Raw genomic sequence first — 24,661 nt, forward strand, 5'->3', positions numbered from 1 at the left:
AGGTCATTCCAGTTCTGTCTTTTTTCTGCAAAGGAACCTAGTAAAATTCCCAGAATGCCTGCAGTGTAAAAGTTGCTTCTTGCATTCCAAGACCAATTCAGGCAAGAAGGAGTATATGTACTGTAATTATTTTTTTTAGTGTATCTGCAGGTAAGGTTTTAAAACTTAGAAAAAGCATGCAAGTAGGACAACAGGAAAACTCTTTTTAATAATAATACCACCACCCCACTCTCTCCTGCAGCTTGCTTTACCACTCTCTCCCGTAGCCCGCTATCCCACTCTCTCCCGTGGCCTGCTGTTCTGCTTTCTTTGAGCTGTCTCACTCTTTCATGCCTACTCTCTGTGGCTGTGGGCTGCTAACCCCAACCCAAATTCCACACCTAACCCTAACCCTAATGGCTGAAGATAAGGTCACCCACTATACAGAGAATAAACTTACCCCAGGACACATCAAGATGGAATGGAAGTAAGGCACAGCTCAGTAAGAGCTAGAAAGTGTGGGCCAACCAAAAGTGGCAGCTTATAGTGAGTGACACAGGACTCTGAGAGGAGAGACCTGGTGCCTAACCCTAACCCTAGATTTGACACGTGGTCTGCCAGATTGTGAACAAGCTGGTCTGTGGGTTTGTTGAAGCCCACTGTCCCGCTCCCCACTCCTATCTTCCTTGCTCTACGTGGATTTGTACTTTTCTGCTATACAAAATGTGAATATACAGAGTAAATTGGAGGTTCATATTCCAGTCAATCTCCAATCGGATCACTCTGTCTAATCAACAGAACAAGAGTAAATGCAAGTGGGTAACACTGAAGACAGTTCATGGAAATTACTGAGTTGAGGTTGGTGTAATAAAACCCAGAGGTTAGCAATGTGAAACATACACAATCTACAAGTTTACAAAACATAAAAAAATCAAACTTTCATACTTAATCCTTTTAACATCTAATTTTAGCAAGCATCAATGCTATTCCATTTTTAGTCTGCAGTTTTTATGCACCATGTTCTACAGTATCTGATTTTTGTTCAATTCACATATTAATGACCTGAAATTACAACTTAATAAAATCCTGACTGCACACATCTATTCTGATCATTTTCTTTTGTTAAAACCTGAAACTTGCTGTTACCAACGACAAATGATAATCTTTCGACAGTGCAAGTCATTGTTTCTATATTAGTAAACAAACTCATTCTGTAATATATAATTACAATTTTTAAAAAAATGTTTCTTTAACGGATCAGTAAAAGACCTTTTAGTGTTCTGTAAAGTAATTTTTCTTCTCGATTTTTTTAACCATTGATTAAATTATAATTATTATGGTGAATCAGGGCAGATATGAACATTTATAATTTTATAACTTTTGCTGGAGAATAAATTACTGATAGAGTAATGCATGTCTACTTGATACACAAAGGATTTTTCTGGCTTCTATTGGAATAAAAGTAAACAATTTGACAACTAAGAGCAGTAAAACATAATGAAAAGAGCCTCATCCAGCAGATTTCATGTCAAACCTTTTTTTCATCTTCGGTAAAACACAGGATTCTGTTGACACCATGGATAAGTGAAAAAAAACACACAAATGCTGGAGAAACTCAGCAGGTCAAACAGTGCCTTTATGTAGCAAAGGTCAAGATACATCACCAACGTTTCAGGCTTGAGCCCTTCATCAAGGTGTGGGGGTACATCTTAAATAATTTAATAAAGTATGTTAAAAGAAACTAAACAGTAGGGGATCCAGGAAAACGAAGTTCATTTTTATTTACCATGCCATGATTCCTCTCCACTGCAAAGCCCTTAGAGCTTCAGTGGCTGCAACTAGTCCTGCTGGTAATCTATAACAAAGGTAGTGGAAGTTTGGTCAGTGTTGCGAAACTGTCCCTCACAATTACCCATTCAAATTTTCGTTCAATACACTGGTGGGTAATTTCATTGTTACACTGCTGAAGATCCAGCTGCGCTGGGTGGGTCACGTCTCCAGAATGGAGGACCATCGCCTTCCCAAGATCGTGTTATATGTCGAGCTCTCCACTGGCGACCATGACAGAGGTGCACCAAAGAAAGGGTACAAGGACTGCCTAAAGAAATCTCTTGGTGCCTGCCACATTGACCACCGCCAGTGGGCTGATATCGCCTCAAACCGTGCATCTTGGCGCCTCACAGTTTGGCGGGCAGCAACCTCCTTTGAAGAAGACCGCAGAGCCCACCTCACTGACAAAAGGCAAAGGAGGAAAAACCCAACACCCAACCCCAACCAACCAATTTTCCCCTGCAGCTGCTGCAACCGTGTCTGCCTGTCCCGCATCGGACTTGTCAGCCACAAACGAGCCTGCAGCTGACGTGGACTTTTTACCCCCTCCATAAATCTTCGTCCGCGAAGCCAAGCCAAAGAAGAAGAAGACAACTAAAAAGGCATTCCTGCAGCTTCAGATTTCCTTCCCTTTGGCAATAGCACCTCTTAACAAAATGAATCAATGCTATCAGCAGGTCAAATAACATCTTAAAATGAGCCCTCAAGGAATATTTAGCAATCACATTTTTTTTGTTGGCAATTCTTTGAGTAACTTCCATCTTAATTTAAAATGGGAAAAAAAGAATTCAGCAGGTTGTATCAAAGCAATATACCAGCAAAATGACACTTAAATAAATTGACTAATATTTTTTGTTGTCAAATTCAATAGATGGACCATTATGGTTAAAAAAAAAACCCACCATTTCTCGATCAAGTTCTACTGTATAAATTAATTTCTGAATTTGACAATAGAACGATTTCCTAAATTAAAGCGTTGTAAAATTTCTTAGCTAACTGCATTTCAAAAACTCAATGAAGTATTACATTGTGCTTTTTCTCATTTTCTGTACTTAGAAAATAGAACACCACAGCAGAATACAGGCCCTTTGGCGCTCGATGTTGTGCAGACCCATATATTCCTTAAAATACTAAACTCTCCCTACCCCATAACTCTCTATTTTTCTTTCATCCATGTGCCTGTCTAAGAGTCCCTAATGCCCCTAATGTTCCAATACCATCCCTGTCAAGGCATTCCATGCTTACCCCTGATATCTCCCCTAAACTTCCCTCCCTTCACTTGTCCTCTGGTGTTTGCTATTCCTGTCCTGGGAAACAAGCACTGGCCGTCCACCCTATATATGCCTCTCATAATCTTGTCAACCTCTTTTATAAAGTCTCCTCTCATCCTTCTATGCTCCAAAGAGAAAAATCCCAGCTCTGCTAACCTTGCTAAATAAGGCTTATTTTCCAATCCAGGCAACAACCTGGTAAATCTCTTCTGCACATAGTTTCCACATCCTTCCTATAAAGAGATGACCAGAACTGAACACAATACTCTAAATGTGGTCTCACAAGAGATTTATAGTGTTTCAACATGACCTCTTTACTCTTGAACTCAATTCCCCTATTAATGAAGCCCAGCATCCCATACGCCTTTTTAACTATCCTATCAATCTGTGCGGCAATCTTGAGGGATGCATGGTTTTGAACCCAAAGGTCCCTCTGTTCATCCACACTCTTAAGTAACCGACGATTAACCCTGTACTCAACCTTCTGGTTTGTACTTTCAAAATGCGTCACCTCACACGTATCCAGATTGAACTCCATCTGCCACTTCTCCATGCAACTCTGCATCCTGTCTATATCCTCTTGAAACCTTCAACAAGCTTCAGCTCCATTCACAACTCCTCCAACCTTCGTATCATCTGCAAACTTACTGATCTATCCTTCCGCCTCTTCATCCAGGTAATTTATAAAAATCACAAAGAGCAGGAGTTCAGGAACAGATTCTTGTGGTACTTCACTAGTTACTGACCTCCAGGAAGAATACTTTTCCTCCACTACCACTCTCTGTTTTCTACCTCCATGCCAATTGTTTTTTATTCACACAGCCAAAGTCCATGGATCCCATGCCTTATGACTTTTTGAACAAGAATCTCATGGGGGTCCTTGTCAAATGCCTTGCTAAAATCAATATAGACCACACCTACTGCCATACCCTCATCAATTTCTTTAGTTACCTCTGCAAAAAACTCAATTAGACTCGTGAGGCATAACCCTTCCTTCACAAAGCCATGCCAACTATCCTTGAGTAGACTATTCTTCTCTAAATGCTCATAGATCCTAACCTTAAGAATCCTCTCCAACAGTTTGCACAGCACTGGCGTAAGACTCACCAGGATTCTCCCTATTACCTCTTTTAAAGAAGGGGATTACATTTGCAATTCTTCAGTCTTGCTCCTTTGGCCAAAGAGGTCTCAAAGGTTATTGCTACTGCTCCAGCTATCTCTTCCCTCACTTCCACAGCAAACTGGGGTATATCACGTTCGGTCATGGGGACATCAATCTTGATGCTTTTAAGAAGATCCATCACATTGCCCAGCACACAAGTCAGTTCTATTCCAACCTCACCCTGATCAAGATCCTTTTCTCGGGTGAATACAGAAGAAGCAAAATATTCATTTAGGACCTCCCCAACCTCCTCTGCCTCCAGACACATATTACCTCCCTTATCCTTTAGTGTCATCCTTCTGTTCTTCACATATGCATAGAATGCCTTGAGGTTCTCCTTAATCCTACATGCCAAGGCCTTCTCATGTCCCCTAAATCCTTTCTTAAGGTCCTTCCTGCCTACCATATACTTCTCATGAGCCCTTCCTGTTTCCTGCTTCCTATATCCTTCTTCCTCTTTCCTAGCTGCCTCACCTGCTTCGTCAATGACCGTTCCCTTTTCCTACCTTCCCTTCTCTGTACCAGTGGGACAAACCTATCCTGAACCCAACACAGATAGTCCCTAAACTTCGTCCACATTAGTTCTGTGCTTTCACCCTTGAATATCTGTTTCCAATTTACTCTCGCTAGTTCCTGCCTCATCCCATCATAATTAGCTCTTCCCCAATTAAACACTTTCCATTTTGTCTGCTTTATCCTTTTCCAGTGCTATGCTAAAGCTCAGGGAGTTGTGGTCACTCTCACCAAAATGCTCCCCCACTGAGAGGTCTGCCACCTGACCGGTTCATTATGCAGAATTAGATCAAGTATGGCCTCTCCTCTCATCGGCTGGTCCACATACAGTGTCAGGAATCCTTCTTGAACACAACAAATTCAGTTCCATCTATCCCTCTTGTAGTCAGGAAATGCCAGTCAATATTAGGGAAGTTGAAATCACCCATAACTACAACACTATTTCCTGCACCATTCCAAAAACTGCCTGCTTATCTGCTCTTTGGAGTCCCAAGGGCTGTAGATGTGTTTACAAAGCTCTAGAAGTAATACTGTTAAAATGATTGCAGAGTACTTATTTTTGTGCTTGGAAAAAGGCTATTATTGGCAACAGCTGTGCTTTGAAAATACTACCTATAAAATGGTGTGGTGAAATGAAAGGACATGGCTTGATGTAACTGCTGCATTTACTTTTTCACCACCATCTCTCTAACTGTTGACGTGGAAACAACAAATGCCAAGGCACAACACACTTCTCTCTCTTCCTGCTTGTCTTGCTTTACTTCTCTGTTGCTCTGGTGACAAGCAACAATGATCAGCTTATCCTAGCTGAGAAGGATTTTCCATCAGGAACAATGTCCTCTCTCCACATGAATTGATGCATGAAATATATTTGACTGGATGTGAAACAAACCTAATTATGAGATACCAACCATATTCTACTGCTGTGATACTGTAGTTAACTGTCCTGTGTTGCATTATTTATTCTGATGAGATTGCTTCAAAATTATGTTAATATTAAATGACATAAAATATTTTGAGAGACTGCTGATGTGGAATTCTAAGCCTGTTGTTGCACTACATATGCATTGAATATAAAGCAAATCATGTGGGTTCTATAGATTTGCCTCAGTCAGCATGCTAATCAGTTTTAATCTACAGTTGAAACAAGGGAGGAACAACCAGTACATTAGTCATTCTATAAACAACCAGATGGGTCATTGAGGAATACTTACAACTGGGAATTAGCAATAATGCTGTCATATTAGGTTTCAGGCACATTTTTCTCTATGGTAAATGGTAATAGACTGCAATACAAAATTGGATGGCAGTCTGAATAGAAAGGTGACAACAATTTAAGACAGAGAAATGTGAAGTGATATGCTCTGACAGAAGAGTCAGGAGAGACAGTATGAACTAAACGATGCCGCTTGAAAGGGAACAGAAGAATCTAAATGTAGTATACATCAATTATTGAAAGTAACTATACATGTAAAAAAAAGTGTAATTAGCAAAGCATGCAGGATCCTGGATTTATTAATAGATGCACAAGAGTAGAAAAGCAGGTCAACTTTGTAGAAGTGTATTAAACACTGGCTATACCATGGGTGAGAATTTTGTCTAATCCTCGTCACCTAACTTTAGGAAGGACAACAAGGCCCTGAGAGCTAGCAGAAAAGATCGCTAGAACAGTTCCAGGTATGAATGCCTCAGTTATAAGGCAAGGCTGGAGAAATTCTTTGAGCAAAGAAGGTTGAGAGATTTGATGTATGTATATGACATAAGGACTAAATGAAAATAGGACAAGTGGAGGGAAAATCTTCCCATTGTTGGGGATTCATTGACGGAGCACAGATTAAGAAAAACAATCTGGGTAAAAGACACAAGATGAAAACATGTTTTTCATGGATAGGGTGGAAAGAGAATCAGTCACAGGTATTGAATAAGGTTTTGAGTAAAAAGGGAACAATGAACTGCTCTAGTGTGAATCAATAGTTGAATGTCTTCCTCCTATGCTATGATTCTATAATTTTAGGTCAGCCTCAAAGGTCTCTCCTCTCCTTCATTTCAATGAGTTCACAATCAGTGTAGATGCTAAACAATGTAGATTTAGTCCACCCATCACAGGATGTTGTCATGTTGTCATCTGATTGCTCCACAAGTACAACTTGACAAAAGAGCATTCTCCGGTTCTTGGTGCAAAATACGTAGACACAACCAAACATAACACACATACAGACAAACAATACATACGTAGGACAAGTATTCATATGCACAAATAAATAAAGAAATATTGTTTCGTAACTATGAGAGTCTCAGATGGTTAGTGTAAGCTGTTCCTTTGGTCATTCTCACTGCCCGTGGGAAGAATCTGGCATTCAATGTGGTGGTGCTGTTCTGATACTCCTGTATCTCATTCCCGATGGGAGCAGCTCAAAGAAGCTGTGTGCGGGTGGAAGGAGTCCTCCTTGATTTTGCACACCTTCTTCAGACAATGATCCAGGTAGATCATGTCAATGGGGGATGGAGAGAGACTCCACTGACCCCTCTCTGCTACTCATATTGTCCTGTGGATTGATCTCCAATCCATTTTTCTGCAGTAACCGTACCACATTGTGATGTATTGATATTTACATTCTGAAATTTTCATAAAACCTCAGTCACAAATTTGGTAACTCAGTCAACCGAGTTAAATAAGACTCTTGACGCAGAAAGGACAGCTGCACAGTCCAACTTTAAGCTGTTACACAGTAAACCATGCAAGTGGCTGCTTGAAAGCATTACTGTGACCCTGAGTCTTCTTCCTGTATTGGGTTTGCTGCAATCTGTAGTTACAACCTTCCTGCTTTGCATAAATTGACCAGAATACCAGATAAGAACTTGAGCCGATGTACATCCTTGTTCAACATTGCTCACCATAAAACAAGTCATTGCTTGAAAGTCGTATCTTACAATGAGACCACTCAAACTCTGGAATTGCATATATCCTGCATGTCCCTTATTACACATTATTTAGGTTAGAAAAGTGCATCAACTGCTGACCTTAATTTGGACTAAATTTAATTTAAAAAATGAATATCACTACATCCAACGAAATGATTCCGTACCACTGTGCTTTATCTTGGAAATAACAATAAAGGTTTGTACCTACTGACTGATAAAGACAAATCTTGTTTGTTCCTACCTTTATTATCTCCTGGCAATGTGGTTTTACCTCAACACTTGATTGCAAATGTGTTTTCTTACACTATACAATGTTAGAGAAAAAACAGCAGCTCACTTGCAAACAATCCATTGAAGTTGAGAGGGGAATTTTTCAACAGGTCCTCTTAAATAGACGGATGACATCTCTGCCAGATTGAAAATGAATACAAGCTCTGTTTACATCCTATTTTGAATTCAACTGCATTATTCTGATTCATAGAGGTGAAACTTGCACTTTTTGTTAATGTATTTTTAATTTAATTTGTTATTGTGTTTGCATATAGATGTCTCATTGCTACAATTTCACATTAATCCAGGAAGTCAACACTGATTCATTCTACAATGAGGCACTGAGATTGGCTGAAAGCAACAGTGTGATACCAAATATTAACTGCTGGATTAATTCTATTCACCTTTTGTCTCAAGGGGGAAATTTCTGCTGTTGCACAGACGATTAAACTGGTTATTACTGCAAGCAAGGAGATCAGTGAAAGCTAGTAGTTTTCCCTACCATTTTTCTCTGGATATTATCCAGAACTAATGAGCAAAAAAATCACAAAAAAGAATGCAATCTTTCAGTTTACCAGTTTTCTTTGCTTTCATATAATTTACCTTTCCTGAAATAGGAAGTGCTTTCTCTATGTCCAGAATGTTGCCATGGTTACATGGTTAGCTGCTTAGAGATGATACCTTCTTACATGCCAGCCATTGCAATCAGCATTTCAACTCATGCGAGTTTGTCAGCGTGTCACTAGGAAATCCTTTTTTAATCTACGATTGATGGCATCAATGAATCAAATTAGTTGCACACAGTCCAAGAGATTGTCAGAACTGATAAGATTGGCTGTTTATTTTAAATAAGCTGCTGATTCAAATTAAATAGCAGTCATTTAAAACAGAAGTAATTTCTACCATCATAGTTTAGGGCTTGAAGAACTACAAAGCTTTGAAACACATTGGTTAGCATTTAAGAAGAAAAGAAGATAAATGGCTCACCCTGATTTCCAATCAGAACTCAATTGCAAAATTCTGTTACTATTTTGCAGGGATTGCATTTGCCTCCTAGTCGCCTCGAAGGCCTTAGCTGCGTCTATGGCATCTGCTAGGTTCAATTATTTTCAGTCTCATTCTTCCAGAAGAGAAGCAAAATATCTTATTTATGCATCAAAATCAGAACATCCCCAATCTTCCCAACCACCCCACCCATCCTTCCTATTCAACCTGCTTCAGCTTGTGTTGGACCAGTAGTTTTAGTTAATTTATTTCGGAGGCATTTCACTTCCCATCGTTCAGTTAAATCAGTGTTTAGAATCCAGTTTCTTTCATTGGAAATCTATAAACTATTTATTTCAGTGTACTATATGTGCCCTTTTAAAGTTGTTGATTTAAAAATGAACCTGCCGAAATATTGCACTGAATAGCACCTTAGAATTTTGACTCTGGCATGAGGTGAGCGGTGGTTAAAAATTGCTCCTGGACCTCCTTTGACAATAACATTGAAGTTTTCAGCATTCACTTTTCTCTTCAGTAAATATTTCAATCCTGCAAATTATACCTTTGTGTACATGGTCAAAGCATCTGTATTTAATTCTAATGTTTTCACAGAGCCAACAATCTAATTCCCTCAAGTACCACAATAGGTATTTAGTCCTGTTTTTCACTTGCCATTTTTTGATGCTTTTGCTCAGCTGTTACCACTTTACTCGCTTTGCAAATCCACTAGTTACAGTAAACTGGCTTATGCTCTACTGGGACAAATGTTGACATAATCATTTACCGTAACATTACAAAGAGAGATTTTATTACTAAATTGTGGAGTTGAGCAGAGAATTAAATCATACAATTCTGAAGTCATCTATAAATCTTAAACTGAAGTGACAAGAAATAGGAACTGGAGAAAGCCATCAGCTCCTTGAATATATTCATTTATACAATTAAGATTATGATTCCATATTCCTGTTGAAGTAGCATGTGGTAGCTCCCGTTAATTGACAAATTTTCTTGGATGGCTTTTTTTCTAGGGAACAGAGATCAGAAATGAGAATATAGATGCATGATCTGGAATGTTCCTTCCACCTTGGGTAATAGAATTTTAGAGCCTTTAGCAGAGAGCAATCAACTACTGTATTAACATTCATGTTGAGAAATATGTATGGGATGTGGTGAAGAAATGTTTACAAGGACATGTGTGAAGACTCTGGCAAAAATCTTTCTGTATGTTGGGGGGAGGAAAGAAGTGCCGAGTCTCTTATAATTTACTGTGCCCATTTAAAAAATCCAAATTTAAAAAGTGAAAAAATAAAATCTACTACAAATCTGCTCCTACTGATTTTCTCAGCAATTTTATGTATTTACCAAATACAGAAAATGCTAGTCTTCTCCAAAATAATTTCATAATTCCTTGGAATGCAGCATCTCCAAAATTCTATAACTGACTTGCATTGGATGGAAATCCTTGGGTGAAATACTGAGACAAACATTTTGCTAACTTTCTTCTCTAAATCGATTGGAAAACAATGTAATAAATATTTGGTCTGATAAAGAATGCATTGGATTTTAATTTGAGGGGTGAATATCGATATTGTAAAGATGTTGATATTGCTGGCTACTTAAGAAAAAGGACCAAAAATGACCCAAGAGTTTCACGTGTTCATTTCTCATTCCACCAATGAACTTTTCTTGTAACTACGTCGACTGTTCATGTCTGCAGGCCCTGTAAAACAATTGCTTGACTTGCATTTCTGATAAGGAAATTTCCACTGAAATGTGAATGCCCTTTCTCTTCATGGATTGTAACAAAAATGTGAATTTCCATTTATGCAATTATAAGATGCTTTGCACTTCAGATCCATGTTTCTATAGTTTAACATTTCTTGACCACATAAACTTTGTCAAATATCAATAGTTCACAAAAATAATTTTAAAAAATTGTTTGCCAAATGCAAAACACAATCTGCTGGAGGAAGTCAGCTAGTCAAGCAGTATGAGTGGGAGAAAAAGAATTGTCATTGATTCATGCTGGAACCCTTCATCCAAACTGGATTGTCAACTGAATGTTGACCATTCTTTTTCTCCGACTGATGTTGCTTGATCCACTGAGTTCCTCCAGCAGATTGTGTTTTGCATTGCTTTGCTTCTGATTCCAGCATCTCATATGTCCACAACTTTGCAATATTTTTCATTCATTAAGTGAGGATAGTCTGACTGTAACCATTTTTCCCTCTAAGCTGCCAGTACACAAAGAAAATTAATATGCGCACAAAAGATCAGTTACCTAAAATAATGTACTAATTAATAATTATACTTATTGAATTCAATCATACTTGTATTATATTAAAACATGCTAATACAGTTTTTATATGCCAAAATGATCTTGAAACAATTTCAAGTTTACATTTGCACAAGCATTCAGTGCACGCATACTTACATCACAGGAAACAAAATTGCACAACATAACATTTCTGCTCACACTGACCACTACAAATTAGAGGGAACATGATACTTCTTACACTATTTAGGAATGGTATAATTTTATCTGGATTTTCCAATGTTTTGATCCAGGATTTTGCTTAAACATCAGTACAGATATTGACTATTTTAAAGTTTCTTTTCCTGTGAACGTATTCCAAAAAACAAAATCAGGAAGCAACTCAACGCTATAACAAATCCAAGAACCAAGGCACTGTAAAGGTACAAGCTACATATTTCAGTGCATAATTTCAAACAATTGAAAATGTACTTGCTTAATAATGAAGTCTAAGAATGTTTCTGAAATCTAATTGAGGTGTGATTAATTCAGCACAATTTGCTCGAGTTCAGAAGAATGAGAGGAGATCTTCTAGAAACATATAGGATTATGAAGGGTATGGATAGGATAGATGTAGGAAGGTTTTTTGAGCTGGCCGGGGAAACTAAAACGAGAGGACACAGTCTCAAGATTCGGGGGAGTAGATTTAGGACAGAGATGAGGAAAACTAGTTTTTCCCAGAGAGTAGTGAATGTTTGGAATTCTCTAACCAGGGAAGTGGTTGAGGCTGCCTCATTAAACATATTTAAAATTCGGGTAGATAAATTTTTATAGAGGATAGAGGAATTAGGGGTTATGGGGAGAAGGCAGGTAGGTGGAGTTAGGCCATAAATTAGATCAGCCATGATCATACTGAATGGCGGAGCAGGCTCGATGGGCCATTTTTGGCCTACTCCTGTTCCTACTTCCTATGTTCCTATGCTTGCCTGAATTTCCTTTAGAATACCATTTTGCAACTTTAAGTTCTAGTCTTTCTTGAAAACTGAGAGTATAAATATATGTGAACATGTATTAATATAAATGAACATGGTTATTAAGTTTAACTACAGACTCACAATGAAACTTTGATGAAATAAATGTTTCCTTTTGTAGGTTTACTCCGCTGGTTTTCAAGAAAATTGGAACAGGAAAATAAGTGCTGTGCACAATTTACAAGAAGTTTACAGACTTTCATCCTTGTTTACCAAATCCACTTCACCAAGGTTCAAACAGTCTTCACGTGTTCAGTGTGCATGGCATTTCTGTCCCGCATCGGACTTGTCAGCCACAAACGAGCCTGCAGCTGACGTGGACTTTTACCCCCTCCATAAATCTTCGTCCGCGAAGCCAAGCCAAAGAAGAAAGAAGAATTGAAAGGACAGGGAACCTGCCTCTCCCATGGAATGGATGAGATTGCACATGTGCAACATTTGGTAAAAATTGAGCTGGTGAATAGCAGTAGTAATTACAGCCTTTAAAAAAAAAATTACTGAGCAGAGGGAACCAAGATGAAGGACGTGTCGTTCAATGCATATTTTTTTATAGGGCTGGTAGGCCCTGCAATAGTGCAAGCTGTTGGGAGAAATATGGACTGTCCAAAGTTATGCATTTGTGAAACAAGGCTATGGTTCACACCAAGATCCATCTATATGGACGCTCCTACTGCAGACTGCAATGATTTAAATCTGGCAATGCTGCCACAAAAGTTACCACCGGAGACACAAGTTTTGTTGCTTCAGAGGAACAACATTTCAAAATTTGAGAACAAAATAAACTATTTGACGAACCTTACAGAGATCGACTTATCCCAAAACAATGTTTTAGCTATCCGTGACATTAATCTTGGAAAAATTCCTCAGCTACTGACTCTGCACCTAGAAGAAAATCAACTTACTGAATTGCCTGGCAGCTGCTTGCTTGGACTCGACAATCTGCAAGAGCTTTATGTTAATCACAATCAGATTTCCAGCGTTGCATCAGGAGCATTTACAGGTCTTGATAATCTTCTCAGGCTCCATCTTAATTCTAACCAATTGACCATGATTAAAGGCAAGTGGTTTGAGGCTATCCCGAGCCTGGAGATTCTAACAATTGGAGAAAACCCGATTTCTCAAATTCAAGGCATGAGCTTCAAACCCCTCAACAATCTGCGAAGTCTGGTCTTAGCTGGAATGGAACTCTCAGAATTAGGGGAAAATACTTTGATTGGTCTAAACAATTTGGAAAGCATTTCTTTTTATGACAATAGACTCATCAGTGTTCCCAGTGCAGCTCTTCAGAAAGTCCCTAATCTCAAATTTCTGGATTTAAATAAAAATCCGATTCAAAGAATACAACGAGGGGATTTCAGAAATATGTTGCACTTGAAGGAGTTGGGCATTAATAACATGGCAGAATTAGTTTCCATTGACTGTCTTGCACTTGATAATTTGCCTGAACTAACAAAAATTGAAGCTACAAACAACCCAAAGCTTTCATATATTCATCCAAATGCATTTTACAGAGCTCCCCAACTGGAAACACTAATGCTTAACAGCAATGCACTAAGTGCTCTCTACAGGGGCACAGTGGAATCTTTGCCAAAATTGCAGGAAGTGAGCATACACAGTAACCCAATCAGATGCGATTGCGTTATTCGTTGGATTAACATGAATAAAACGCGTATTCGATTTATGGAGCCGCAGTCTTTATTTTGTTTTGATCCACCAGAATTTAAAGGTCAGCATGTTCGAGAGGTTCCTTTCAGAGAAATGACAGATATGTGCCTTCCATTAATAGCTGCGGAAAGTTTCCCTTCTGAAATAAATCTAAACAGTGGAAGTTCAGCATCTCTTCACTGTCGAGCTACAGGGCAGCCAGAGCCTGAAATCTACTGGATCACACCATCGGGTGATAAGCTCCTACCTAACACTGCAACTGATAAATACAATGTACACCTTGAAGGAACACTGGGCTTTTTTAACATAACCAATAAAGAAGCTGGCTTGTACACTTGTGTAGCACGTAACCTGGTTGGAGCAGATTTGAGAATGGTTATTGTAACAGTGAATGGATCATTTCCGCTGTCCACAAATGAAACAATAAATATCAGAGTTAAAGATGTAGCTGCACATTCCTTCGTGGTGACCTGGAAGGGTGTTTTAAATAGTGTGTCATATAATATTAAATGGTCTGCCAAAATGGATTCCGGTAATCCCAAAATTACTTACACAGCCAGAGTTCCTACTGATGCCCATACGTATAACCTGACACGACTGAATCCATCTACTGAGTACAAGGTATGTATTTACATAGTTAACATTAATCAACAAACGGAAAAGAAATGCCTCAATGTCACAACAAATGGATTGGTTTCAGCAGTAAAATCAAACAGGAAAAGTGCCACCTCAGCATTCATGGCTGCTCACGGTGCGATCTTTGGTGCCATTAGCATGATGTGTCTCTACTTCTGTGTGACTTGGAAGACGAGGTACAATTTTGGGCACAGTCATTTAGAAAAGTATATACACAACAAAGCAACATTTCCCTTGAACAAATTTTATTCTCCTCTGATAAATCTTTGGGACAAAGAAAAAACAAATGATGGGCAACTGGAACTTAAAGCCACTGTATTAGATGTATCGGTGAACTGTTCGTAGAACTTTTTGTAAAACAAAAATGTGAAAACAGCCCAGTTGTAACTGGACAACTTTTAAATGTTGGGTACAAAACAATAAAAAAAAGCACAGATCCTGCTCATTGTGCTAATGCACAGGAAGTAGGAGAAACAGTCTTGTACACAGTGCATTTTCCAGATGATGGACAGATGTGCACCAACACTAACAATGTGGATTGGTGAGGGTGTGGTTCCTAAAAGAATAGCAATGGAAAACAAAAACTCACCAGCCAATACAAGTTGTAACAACCCAGCATTTACTCTGTTAATGTGAAACTGCTCACTTCAGTCAAAAAGTTATGGTACCATGGCACACTGATGGTTTGTCAAAGCATTTTTCCTGTATTTAACTATGTAATGTGTAACAGTAGTGGGCTGTACTAGTGGTTTCTGAGCAATACCTCCTGTTCCATTTTACTCAATACTTTAGTTGGCAGTTGTTATGAAGCTGGGCAGTTAGAAATAGAATGTCACATGTGGTGTCGCTGAATGGATGCAATCCGTTAGACTAGATCGCACAATGAGTAAAATATGTAAAATGGATTTTTTTTTGGAAACGAACATTTTGAATAAACTTACGATCAAGTCTGGTTGACTTTTAATGTGTAGTAAATATTATTGTCCCTACTGAAGGTTTGTTACAAATAAGCTATAAAATTATAAAGCAAAAGATACGTGAGGGAAACAAGAATTTCAGTTCCATCTAATTGGCACATAGCCCTGAAATAAAAGTCCATTTGTGACTTTTTCTTTTTTGAGGTTGTGATGAAGCTTGTAATTTTATTAATTAATGAAGTTCAACAATATTTCAAACCCATTTCAGATTTATTCATTTCAGCCTACACAAGCTCAAACAACAGATTAAGCCTCTGTTAATCAATTCTCCACACAAGCACAATTTTCTACAGTTCACTTTTATGTGCGAATGCTTCATTTTTTAAAATCGTGAAACAGTTTTTCTAGCCAAGTTATATTTTCAAATAAACAAATGTATTTTCAGGGACCTGAAGACTTTAAGCTGCAAGTTTTAAGTTCACAAAGAACAGAAATTTTGAAGATCTGTATTTTGCCAGCACTAATGAGTTTTCAGAACACTCCTCCAAAATAAAATTCACAAAATTGATAAATAACAAAACTGACAAATCACCCTCGCACACATTGTGACAACAGAATTTATCAGCCAGCCTTGTTCATGCAATCACTACAGATTTCAATACCTCAGTCAAAGCTTTCAGAGTTAGGTAATATGTCAAAGGTATGAGATTTACCTCAGTCAAAGCTTTCAGAGTTAGGTGATTTGTCAAAGGCATGAGATTTAAAATACAACCTATTAAAATACAGGCACTGAACAGGTCAGCAGGAACCTGCTTGCAGATCTCATATTTCCCCTTCTCTCTCTTGCTTTTAGTGGAAAGAGTTCAAAAAGTGCAAAATATTGGCTGCTACGTGTGTCATTTCAATGAATGCGCCCAAACTTTTCTGCTGCTCACATCAATCTATTGTTCTCTTCTCAGTAATGTCATTGCCAGAAAGACTTCCACAAACAATAGTTCATTACATTATATCAGAATATTGTTCTGGAATAAATGAGTGAACAAATCGAGAAAATTGGGTCCATAAAATCCCACTTTATTATACATAGCAGGAAATTAAAAAGCAAACATACCAACTCTCCATGGGGGATCAGGTCCCACTGACATATCAGCATTCCCTAAGAAACACATCCCATGCAAATCAATTCTCCCTTGTGTATCAGCCCATGCCTAGCTCTCATTGAAAAAATGTACTGTACACATCGTCTCACTGGAGTTGGTGCATCACTGGGTGACAGATATTGGCTTATTTGCGATGGACCCAAAAGACATGATCTTCGTGACTCCATATTAGAATCCATTTGCTATTGTAATTTAGCCCATTAATTTGTCATTGTAAAACTAATACAGTGTAATAAAGTTAATCTTCCCATGTTTCGTGTATGCCAGACTTCGCTGCTTGCATTGCAATAAATAAAGCAAACCCATTCTGGAATGCTTAATGATTTCCAAGCTGCAATAGAATCAAGCACATTACTGTATTTGACAGCATATAAGGTCCCTTTTTTCCTAACAAAATCACACCAAAAAACCCCCTGGGTCTTATATGTGAAGGTGATATTTTGGGGCCACCATCTTGCGAACATAGTGGGAGCCTTTATCCGCAAGATGGTGACAGGAGGAAAGCACTCAAGCTGCACTATTGCATACAAACTAAAAGTCGTAACATATTCTAGGGAGCATGGTAATAAGGTAAGAGCATGGAAATGAAAACCCAGATAGCTGTCAATCCAAGTGGTCTGACGAGCCAATTGCAGCCTTTTTAGATGTGCGTATAAACAAGCCATTTCAAAAGAGCACGAGGGAACACTGGAACAAATGATGGGAGAATCAGATTGTGACAAACAGGAGCAGGAAGAATGAAACGTCCCACCATTACACAGGTGTGTGTGAGTGGGTGAAGACATCTTGGGAAAATGTAAGAGCTGGCATTATTGTTAAGGTTTATAAGAAGTGTGGAATTAGTACTGCCCTTGATGGCGCTGAGGATGATACATAATTTGAAGACGGTGATACCAGCAGTCCTGATGATGAGTTTCTGGGCTCTGACAGTAATGACGCTGACAAATGTTCAGGCTTTGAAGATGATTAAAGTCTTTGTTAACACTGATGTTTTCAAACCCTTTTATTGTGTTCTTGTTTATGATAGTTACTTGTAAAAGGTTTTCTCTTGTTAATTATAAAAGGTTTTCACGTTAATTATAGCAGTATTATTATTATTAAAACAACATTTATTATTGTCCCAGTTGCATGCTTTGTCCAAGGTTTACCTGTAAATACACTAAAACAATTTTTTCCTAATATTCCCCACTAAAATAGAGGGGGGGGGTCATATATGCCCGTGGGTCTTGTATGCTGTCAAATACAGTATATCGAATTTGCTTTGGAGGTCTTTATCCCCTGATCAATAAACAGTAAAACCCTTCATATCCAGAATTCAAGCAACCATCAGTTAAAAGCCACCAGAAAAAATATAAAGAAAATAAATTTTAAAAATAATAGGTAGAAAATACGTAAATTTAAAATTGTAAAAGTAAATGATCTCGAAAGTAATACATAAACCTTTGATGAAGATGGGACCAAATATTCAGCCAACAGAGTGCCTGGGTCGTGATTTGATCATAGCAACTGTTTGAATAAAGTTGTGATTGAATAGAATGGCGTCGCATAGGATGAAGAGTTGGTTGATGCCGCTTGCCTTCGGGGTGACTCTCTTAAAGTGCTTAGTAAGAGTCACCCTAGTCAGAGGTTTTAACCGTAAACTTTGGGGAGGGAGTGTTAATTGTCTATGATGTTATTGTTCGTCTTTCGAGCAGCTCTGTGAAAGGGGAGAAACATGCAGATGCAGTGACAGTTAAATGTTTTCAAAGAATGTGACTGAAAATAAAGTAAAATGCTTTAAGGCTTTATATGTTCATGCGAGTGAAATTTGTTCAGTTTAAGTACAGTCTAGTATTTTTGTCTTTGTAACTTAAACTGTTTATTCTTAATGCAGGTGTTATGTCTCAAGTAACCAGAAAAAACACTTATCTGGCATCTACCAATCCTCATGGGTGCTGGATATCATGCGTTTTACTGTATAAAAAAATAATTTGTCTGGTTCTGAATGTTTGTAGGAATTGTAGTTTGTAGAAAAAGGTTCAAGTTTATTGTGAAGTGCACCAAGATACAGTGAGAAAGTTCATTTTGTGTGTACTCCAGCTATTCAACACATATATTGTACAGCAATAAAAATAGTAGAGAATGCAGAAGTACAGAGAGCAAAGGCAGCTAGTGTAGTTTGTTTAGGAGTCTAATAATGGTATGAAAGGAACGATCTTTGAATCTGATAATGTATGATTTTGCACACATGAATTTTCTTCCTGATGGACAGAGGGAGAAGAAAGTGTTGACAGTGGGATGAGCCTTTTAATATGTTGGCTACGCTTCTAAGGCAGAAAAAGGTGTCTATACTTCAAAATTTATTAAATTGTTTGTAAAATGTTTTGAAAATCATTGAAGCAACAAAAGATATTACATCAATGCCATACTTTTGCCCTCCACTGCAGATAAATATTGCTGTTAACCTTCATTCAATAGTGGTATGATCATAAATGAGTTTTATTCAATGAAATATATCAAACAAATGACACAAGACCATATCGTTAAATTCAACATGTATTTCTGTTTATTTTTGCATTTGCAACTTTAAAACAAAGTGAGAACTTGTGAAATCACTACAAAATAGTGACCGCACGGATGGCAGTCTCTTCAATCTGAGGCGCCTGCGAGCTCATACCAAGACACAAGAGCAACTTGACCGTGAACTACTCTTTGCAGATGATGCTGCTTTAGTTGCCCATTCAGAGCCAGCTCTTCAGCGCTTGACGTCCTGTTTTGCAGAAACTGCCAAAATGTTTGGCCTGGAAGTCAGCCTGAAGAAAACTGAGGTCCTCCATCAGCCAGCTCCCCGCCACGACTACCAGCCCCCCCACATCTCCATCGGGCACACAAAACTCAAAACGGTCAATCAGTTTACCTATCGTGGCTGCACCATTTCATCAGATGCAAGGATCGACAACGAGATAGACAACAGACTCGCCAAGGCAAATAGCGCCTTTGGAAGATTACACAAAAGAGTCTGGAAAAACAACTAACTGAAAAACCTCACAAAGATTAGCGTATACAGAGCCATTGTCATACCTATCTCCTGTTCGGCTCCGAATCATGGGTCCTTTACCGGCATCACCTACGGCTCCTAGAACGCTTCCACCAGCGTTGTCTCGGCTCCATCCTCAACATTCATTGGAGCGACTTCATCTCCAACATCGAAGTACTCGAGATGGCAGAGGCCGACAGCATTGAATCCACGCTGCTGAAGATCAAACTGCGCTGGGTAGGTCACATCTCCAGAATGGAGGACCATCGCCTTCCCAAGATCATGTTATATGGCGAGCTCTCCACTGGCCACCGAGACAGAGGTGCACCAAAGAAGAGGTACAAGGACTGCCTAAAGAAAGCTCTTGGTGCCTGCCACATTGACCATCGCCAGTGGGCTTATATCGCCTCAAACCGTGCATCTTGGCGCCTCACATTTCGGCGGGCAGAAACCTCCTTTGAAGAAGATCGCAGAGCCCACCTCACTGTCAAAAGACAAAGGGGGAAAAACCCAACACCCAACCCCAACCAACCAATTTTACCTTGCAACCGCTGCAACCGTGTCTGCCTGTCCCGCATCGGACTTGTCAGCCACAAACGAGCCTGCAGCTGACGTGTACATTACCCCTCCATAAATCTTTGTCCGCGAAGCCAAGCCAAAGAATTTGAGGAACTGGAGGAAAGGCAAAATATCTTTTAAAATAACTGATGTCATCTATTTGATAATTGTTTTCAAATTTTCCAATAAACAAAAAAAATACCTTACTTAAACAAGTCCTCACTGCATATCACCTTAGTCATATTATTTTAGGTTTAGCTGTAGTAAAATATGCACTGAATATTCAATTTTATTTGTTACGTAATTATTTGTTAAAATTCAGGTTCCGAATTAAAAGACGGAGGAATTACCGCAGCTAATTTTTGCCAGATTCATTATTTCTTTAATCACACAATATTGGTGTGCCTCCCAACAAATAGCAACACAAGATGACAGGACAATATGGCTGACCTTCAATTAAAAGTGACAATGGCGCAACCACTGAAGCACCAGAGCCTCAGATTTAAACGTGACCTCTGTCTGTTCTCCCTCCAACTGCATGAGTTTCCTCCCCTTTTCCAAAGATATGCAGGTCAGTAGGTTAACTGGCACCTTGAGCAGGTGAGTGGTGGAGTTCATGAGAACATGGGAAGGGAAAAAAAAAGGATTTCTGTAGTATCAGTGCAAATGGGAGGTTGATGGGCAGAGTCGACCTAATGGGGCTCAGTATTTCTAAGCTGTAGCTTTATCTTTACATCCATGCCTCATGGCCTACCTTGAAACTACATTTTTGTTATCAAAAGAAAACCTCCTTCTGAGTAGACAAAATTATGACTTTCCTGGTTTAGTTGCAGGGTTCATATCCTTTTCAACCTTACAAGACCATTTCCAATATTATTGTGAAGTTAGAAAGACTCACTGGATTTACATCAAATCTTATCCATTCAACATTACAATGCCACCAATATATATTTTTAATGCTAAAAAGCATCTTAATATTTCACATTCTCTTCCACTCTTCGGGTTCACAGGAATACAGAGCCTAGCTAAGAAGTAGCTAAACAATTTTGATGATAAAATTCCACCAAGAATCCTATGACATGAATGAGAATGGCTTACATCTGGGACAGATCTCTCATTGCCCCAAAATTTCTGGCCACTTTTTCTGGGCCACTGTTTATTGCAGTGCATTCCTGGGCATAGACATGCATTCAGTGCCCAGCACGAGGACCATCTTTTGCTTTTGCAAGCAATTACTTGTGTTCTCAGACCAACTTATTGCTCCAGAAGGCCCATCTCCCAAGCTAAAAAAAAATTACCATTATTGCAAGGGCCAGTGAATGTTTTGGGTTTTTTTTTTAAAGTTGTTAAAAAATAGTACTGTATTGTTAAGGAGTTTAAAATCTCAATTTCTTTTCACATGCAACACCTTGAAACCATTCACATCATTTTAAAAAACTGGCAATAACTTAACTAATATCGACTGTGCTAAAGCTGTTTTTGACAACTTACGTCTCTCATTCATCCAAATTACAACCACTGTACTTGTGCCAGTTTCATCTGTCACAGATTTAGCAGGCAAATTTAATTAGCTTAATTAGAGTCCACTGGAGAACCACAGAAACATCCCAGGCCAGCACTGAAAACCAGGCTTACTTAGGCAAAGAATGGGGGTTCTTGCATCAGTTCATTGTCCTTCACTCTCTTTTAAAAAAGGAAGATAATTTTTAAATATATATATATATATATATATATATATATATGTGTCTCTTTTATAGAGATTTCCTGAAATTAAGCTCTGTGGCTCTGCTAAAGAACTATGCAAAACAACTAAAAAATACATATTTAAATCAATTAAAACTAAGCTTTGCAAATTGTCTGAACTCCTTCAGTGAGCAAGAATGGATGCTGCGACAATGATTATGGCACATGCGGTCCCCTTGGTAGGGCCTTGAAACGTGGTCTGTGTGTTTTCATGTAGTAGGCAGAATCAATAATATTCACATTCAATGTGGAATGGAACATCAATGGCAACAAGATTCTGAGGGAATTCCAGTGGTCAAGTGGGGTGATTAAGCAAAGGAAGAGGGATCCTGGGCAGCATTTGGCTTTCAAAGGTTGAACTAGCAATGCTACTAAATTATTCACAAAGATCTGTAAATAATTTTTGAATGATCATGGCATGCATTAAGGGCATTTAATCCCAAAGCATCTTAATGTTTCTCCCTTCCCTGCAGGGCTGCCATATCTTTAGATCCCTCTAATAAGCCACTTCATCTATTCAAGTGACACGGTCTCAGATAGAATGAACAAGAGGACTAACTGGAAACAAAAAGGGTTGGGGCTCAGATTGCTTCCACTGGAAGACTGAAACTTGTTCATTCCACTATTCAGCATCCATTTCAGGGAAATTGTCAAATAAATCTAAAATATTTTCAGATTATATTGCATGTTCATTTCATTGAGGGTTCTACTGCTTAGATATTGCACAGATATGTGGTTGCACAAAGGTGAAACATTTCAATACTGAATAATTGAAAGATACTAATTTGTGGCCAGGTGTATTTTCAGTCAATTCCAGATCCAGTGACACCCTGCATATATTCTTCATGGTATTGAGGCTTTATATTCCACAATTTTCAAGTCATTTTATTTATTTTGCCAAGGTCACAGAGTTACAGAGGTGGTAATGAGTTATTTTTATACAATGTAAAAATAATCTGCTTATTTAAGAAACAAATATTATGAATCCTGTCAGGTCTTGAAAGTTACCCAATTTCAGTTAAACTTACAGAATCATCGCTTCAATAACCCCCACATTTTCCATCATTTATATTTCACTTTATCTGAATGCCAAAAAAGCAGCAAGAGAATACAGATTTTTTCATAACTGCTTATATATATTAATTTTATCTAAGTATATATCATTTTTCTCCTCTTAATTTCCTCAAGACCATGATTTCTTCATGAACTTTTAGAGTTTTCTGCATTTTAATGCAAACTATTCTTCCTTCATTACGGTACAATTTTTGTTTTGTGGCTACATGTTCTGTTGGCAATCACATTTTATCTTCAGTTCTTAAACCACTCAAGCACTAAGCTAAATATTACGATCATAATACTTGGACAGGTAGTACTCAACTTACGACCTATGCCACCCATATATATGATCAAATTTTAAAAAAATATTGTACATATGCTGAGAATCGTCATTAAAGGTTTATTTGTTATTTTTTTTTAAATTGCTGTGACAACTTGTTAAGACATGTGAATCTGACTTACGACCAGTCGGAGTTATGACCAATCCTTCAGTCTAAATTACAGTCATAAGTTGGGGAGTACCTGCAGATTTCCCCAAGGAGGTGTAATTTGATTGCAAATTCTTGCTGGACCAAGTGCTGATATGGAAAATATCCATTGTATTTTTCTTTAATTGTTAATTAATTCTATACATTTTTCAAAATGTCTGTAGTAACATACAAGATCTGATGTGCAGATTAAACATTGCAACCTTCTTCATTCAGCTGGTGATAGCGTCAATGTCAACACTCAGCTGACGCTGCACTGAAAGCTGGCCACTATATAAAATTTCTTGTCACTCAGTCACAGGCAACGATGGATAACATTAATGTGACCTTCAAGCTCAGCCATTTAAAAGTGTGTTTTATTGATTTTTAAAATTAGTCTGCAAAACACAGGTTATTTCATTACATTGGGGGCTTCAATACTGATTTAGTTCATCATTTTTGTGACTGAATATCTGCATTAAACATTTGCAATTCACCACAGCAGTGGCCTGTTGAAGAGTGAACTCCCCTTTGGTCTACCATAAAAAAAAACAGAAACATTACTTCTTCAGAAATATCTAAATAGCATTACTTTGACGCTGGAGCTCCCTTCATTACCTCTCAAGTGAATTGTGAGACAATGCAGGAAATCTGAATCTCCTACCATTGTCCATGCCTATTACATTCAGAATTATTACCAAAACCATTGTATTCATTCACATAAAACATATATTAGCCCAATAAATTAATATTATTTGTCAAAATACAGAAATGCTCAATGAGATAGCTCACTAATCTGATAATTTATCATTCTGATAAATAGGTTTATGAAGAGTTTGTACTTTTATCTCTTTTTTTGTTGAACATTATTACATCTGGCCATACATTTTACATATACAAGTATTAATACAATAAATTTGATCAGAACTCCACTAACAAGCTAACACATACCAGTATTTATTTTTGTTCTGACATTCTGCAGATTTATATCTTTTCAGAAATTTCATTAAATAAAAAAATAACTGTACCACATTCTGCAGGACGAATAGCTTAATATGTTTACCATTAGATATATTGGATCTCAACTTACTATGTTCAGACAATTAAAAGTGAACTGTAGAAGTCTACCACCTGAGTTGAGCCTCATCAAACATTTTGTTATAAACTTATTTCTTTGAGACACTATGCCTCAAAATTGAAATATAGATTAACTGAAACTTAAAGGAA

General features: G+C 38.1%; 2 protein-coding genes across 12 annotated transcripts in view; one reads left to right on the plus strand and one right to left on the minus strand.

Moving 5' to 3' along the window:
* LOC138746056 (leucine-rich repeat neuronal protein 3-like) overlaps positions 1 to 15,469 on the plus strand; it is a 42,042-nt gene extending 26,573 nt beyond the window's left edge. Inside the window, exon 2 of the mRNA XM_069903799.1 lies at positions 12,338 to 15,469. Coding sequence (XP_069759900.1) covers positions 12,733 to 14,862 — 2,130 coding nt within the window. The 5' untranslated portion in view covers positions 12,338 to 12,732 and the 3' untranslated portion in view covers positions 14,863 to 15,469. The remainder of the gene's footprint in view (positions 1 to 12,337) is intronic.
* The window catches only part of immp2l (inner mitochondrial membrane peptidase subunit 2), a 454,378-nt gene that overhangs the window by 293,424 nt on the left and 136,293 nt on the right, over positions 1 to 24,661 (minus strand). The window lies entirely within an intron of this gene.

Source organism: Narcine bancroftii, chromosome 11 (assembly GCF_036971445.1).
Source record: "Narcine bancroftii isolate sNarBan1 chromosome 11, sNarBan1.hap1, whole genome shotgun sequence".
Taxonomy (NCBI): Eukaryota; Metazoa; Chordata; class Chondrichthyes; order Torpediniformes; family Narcinidae; genus Narcine; species Narcine bancroftii.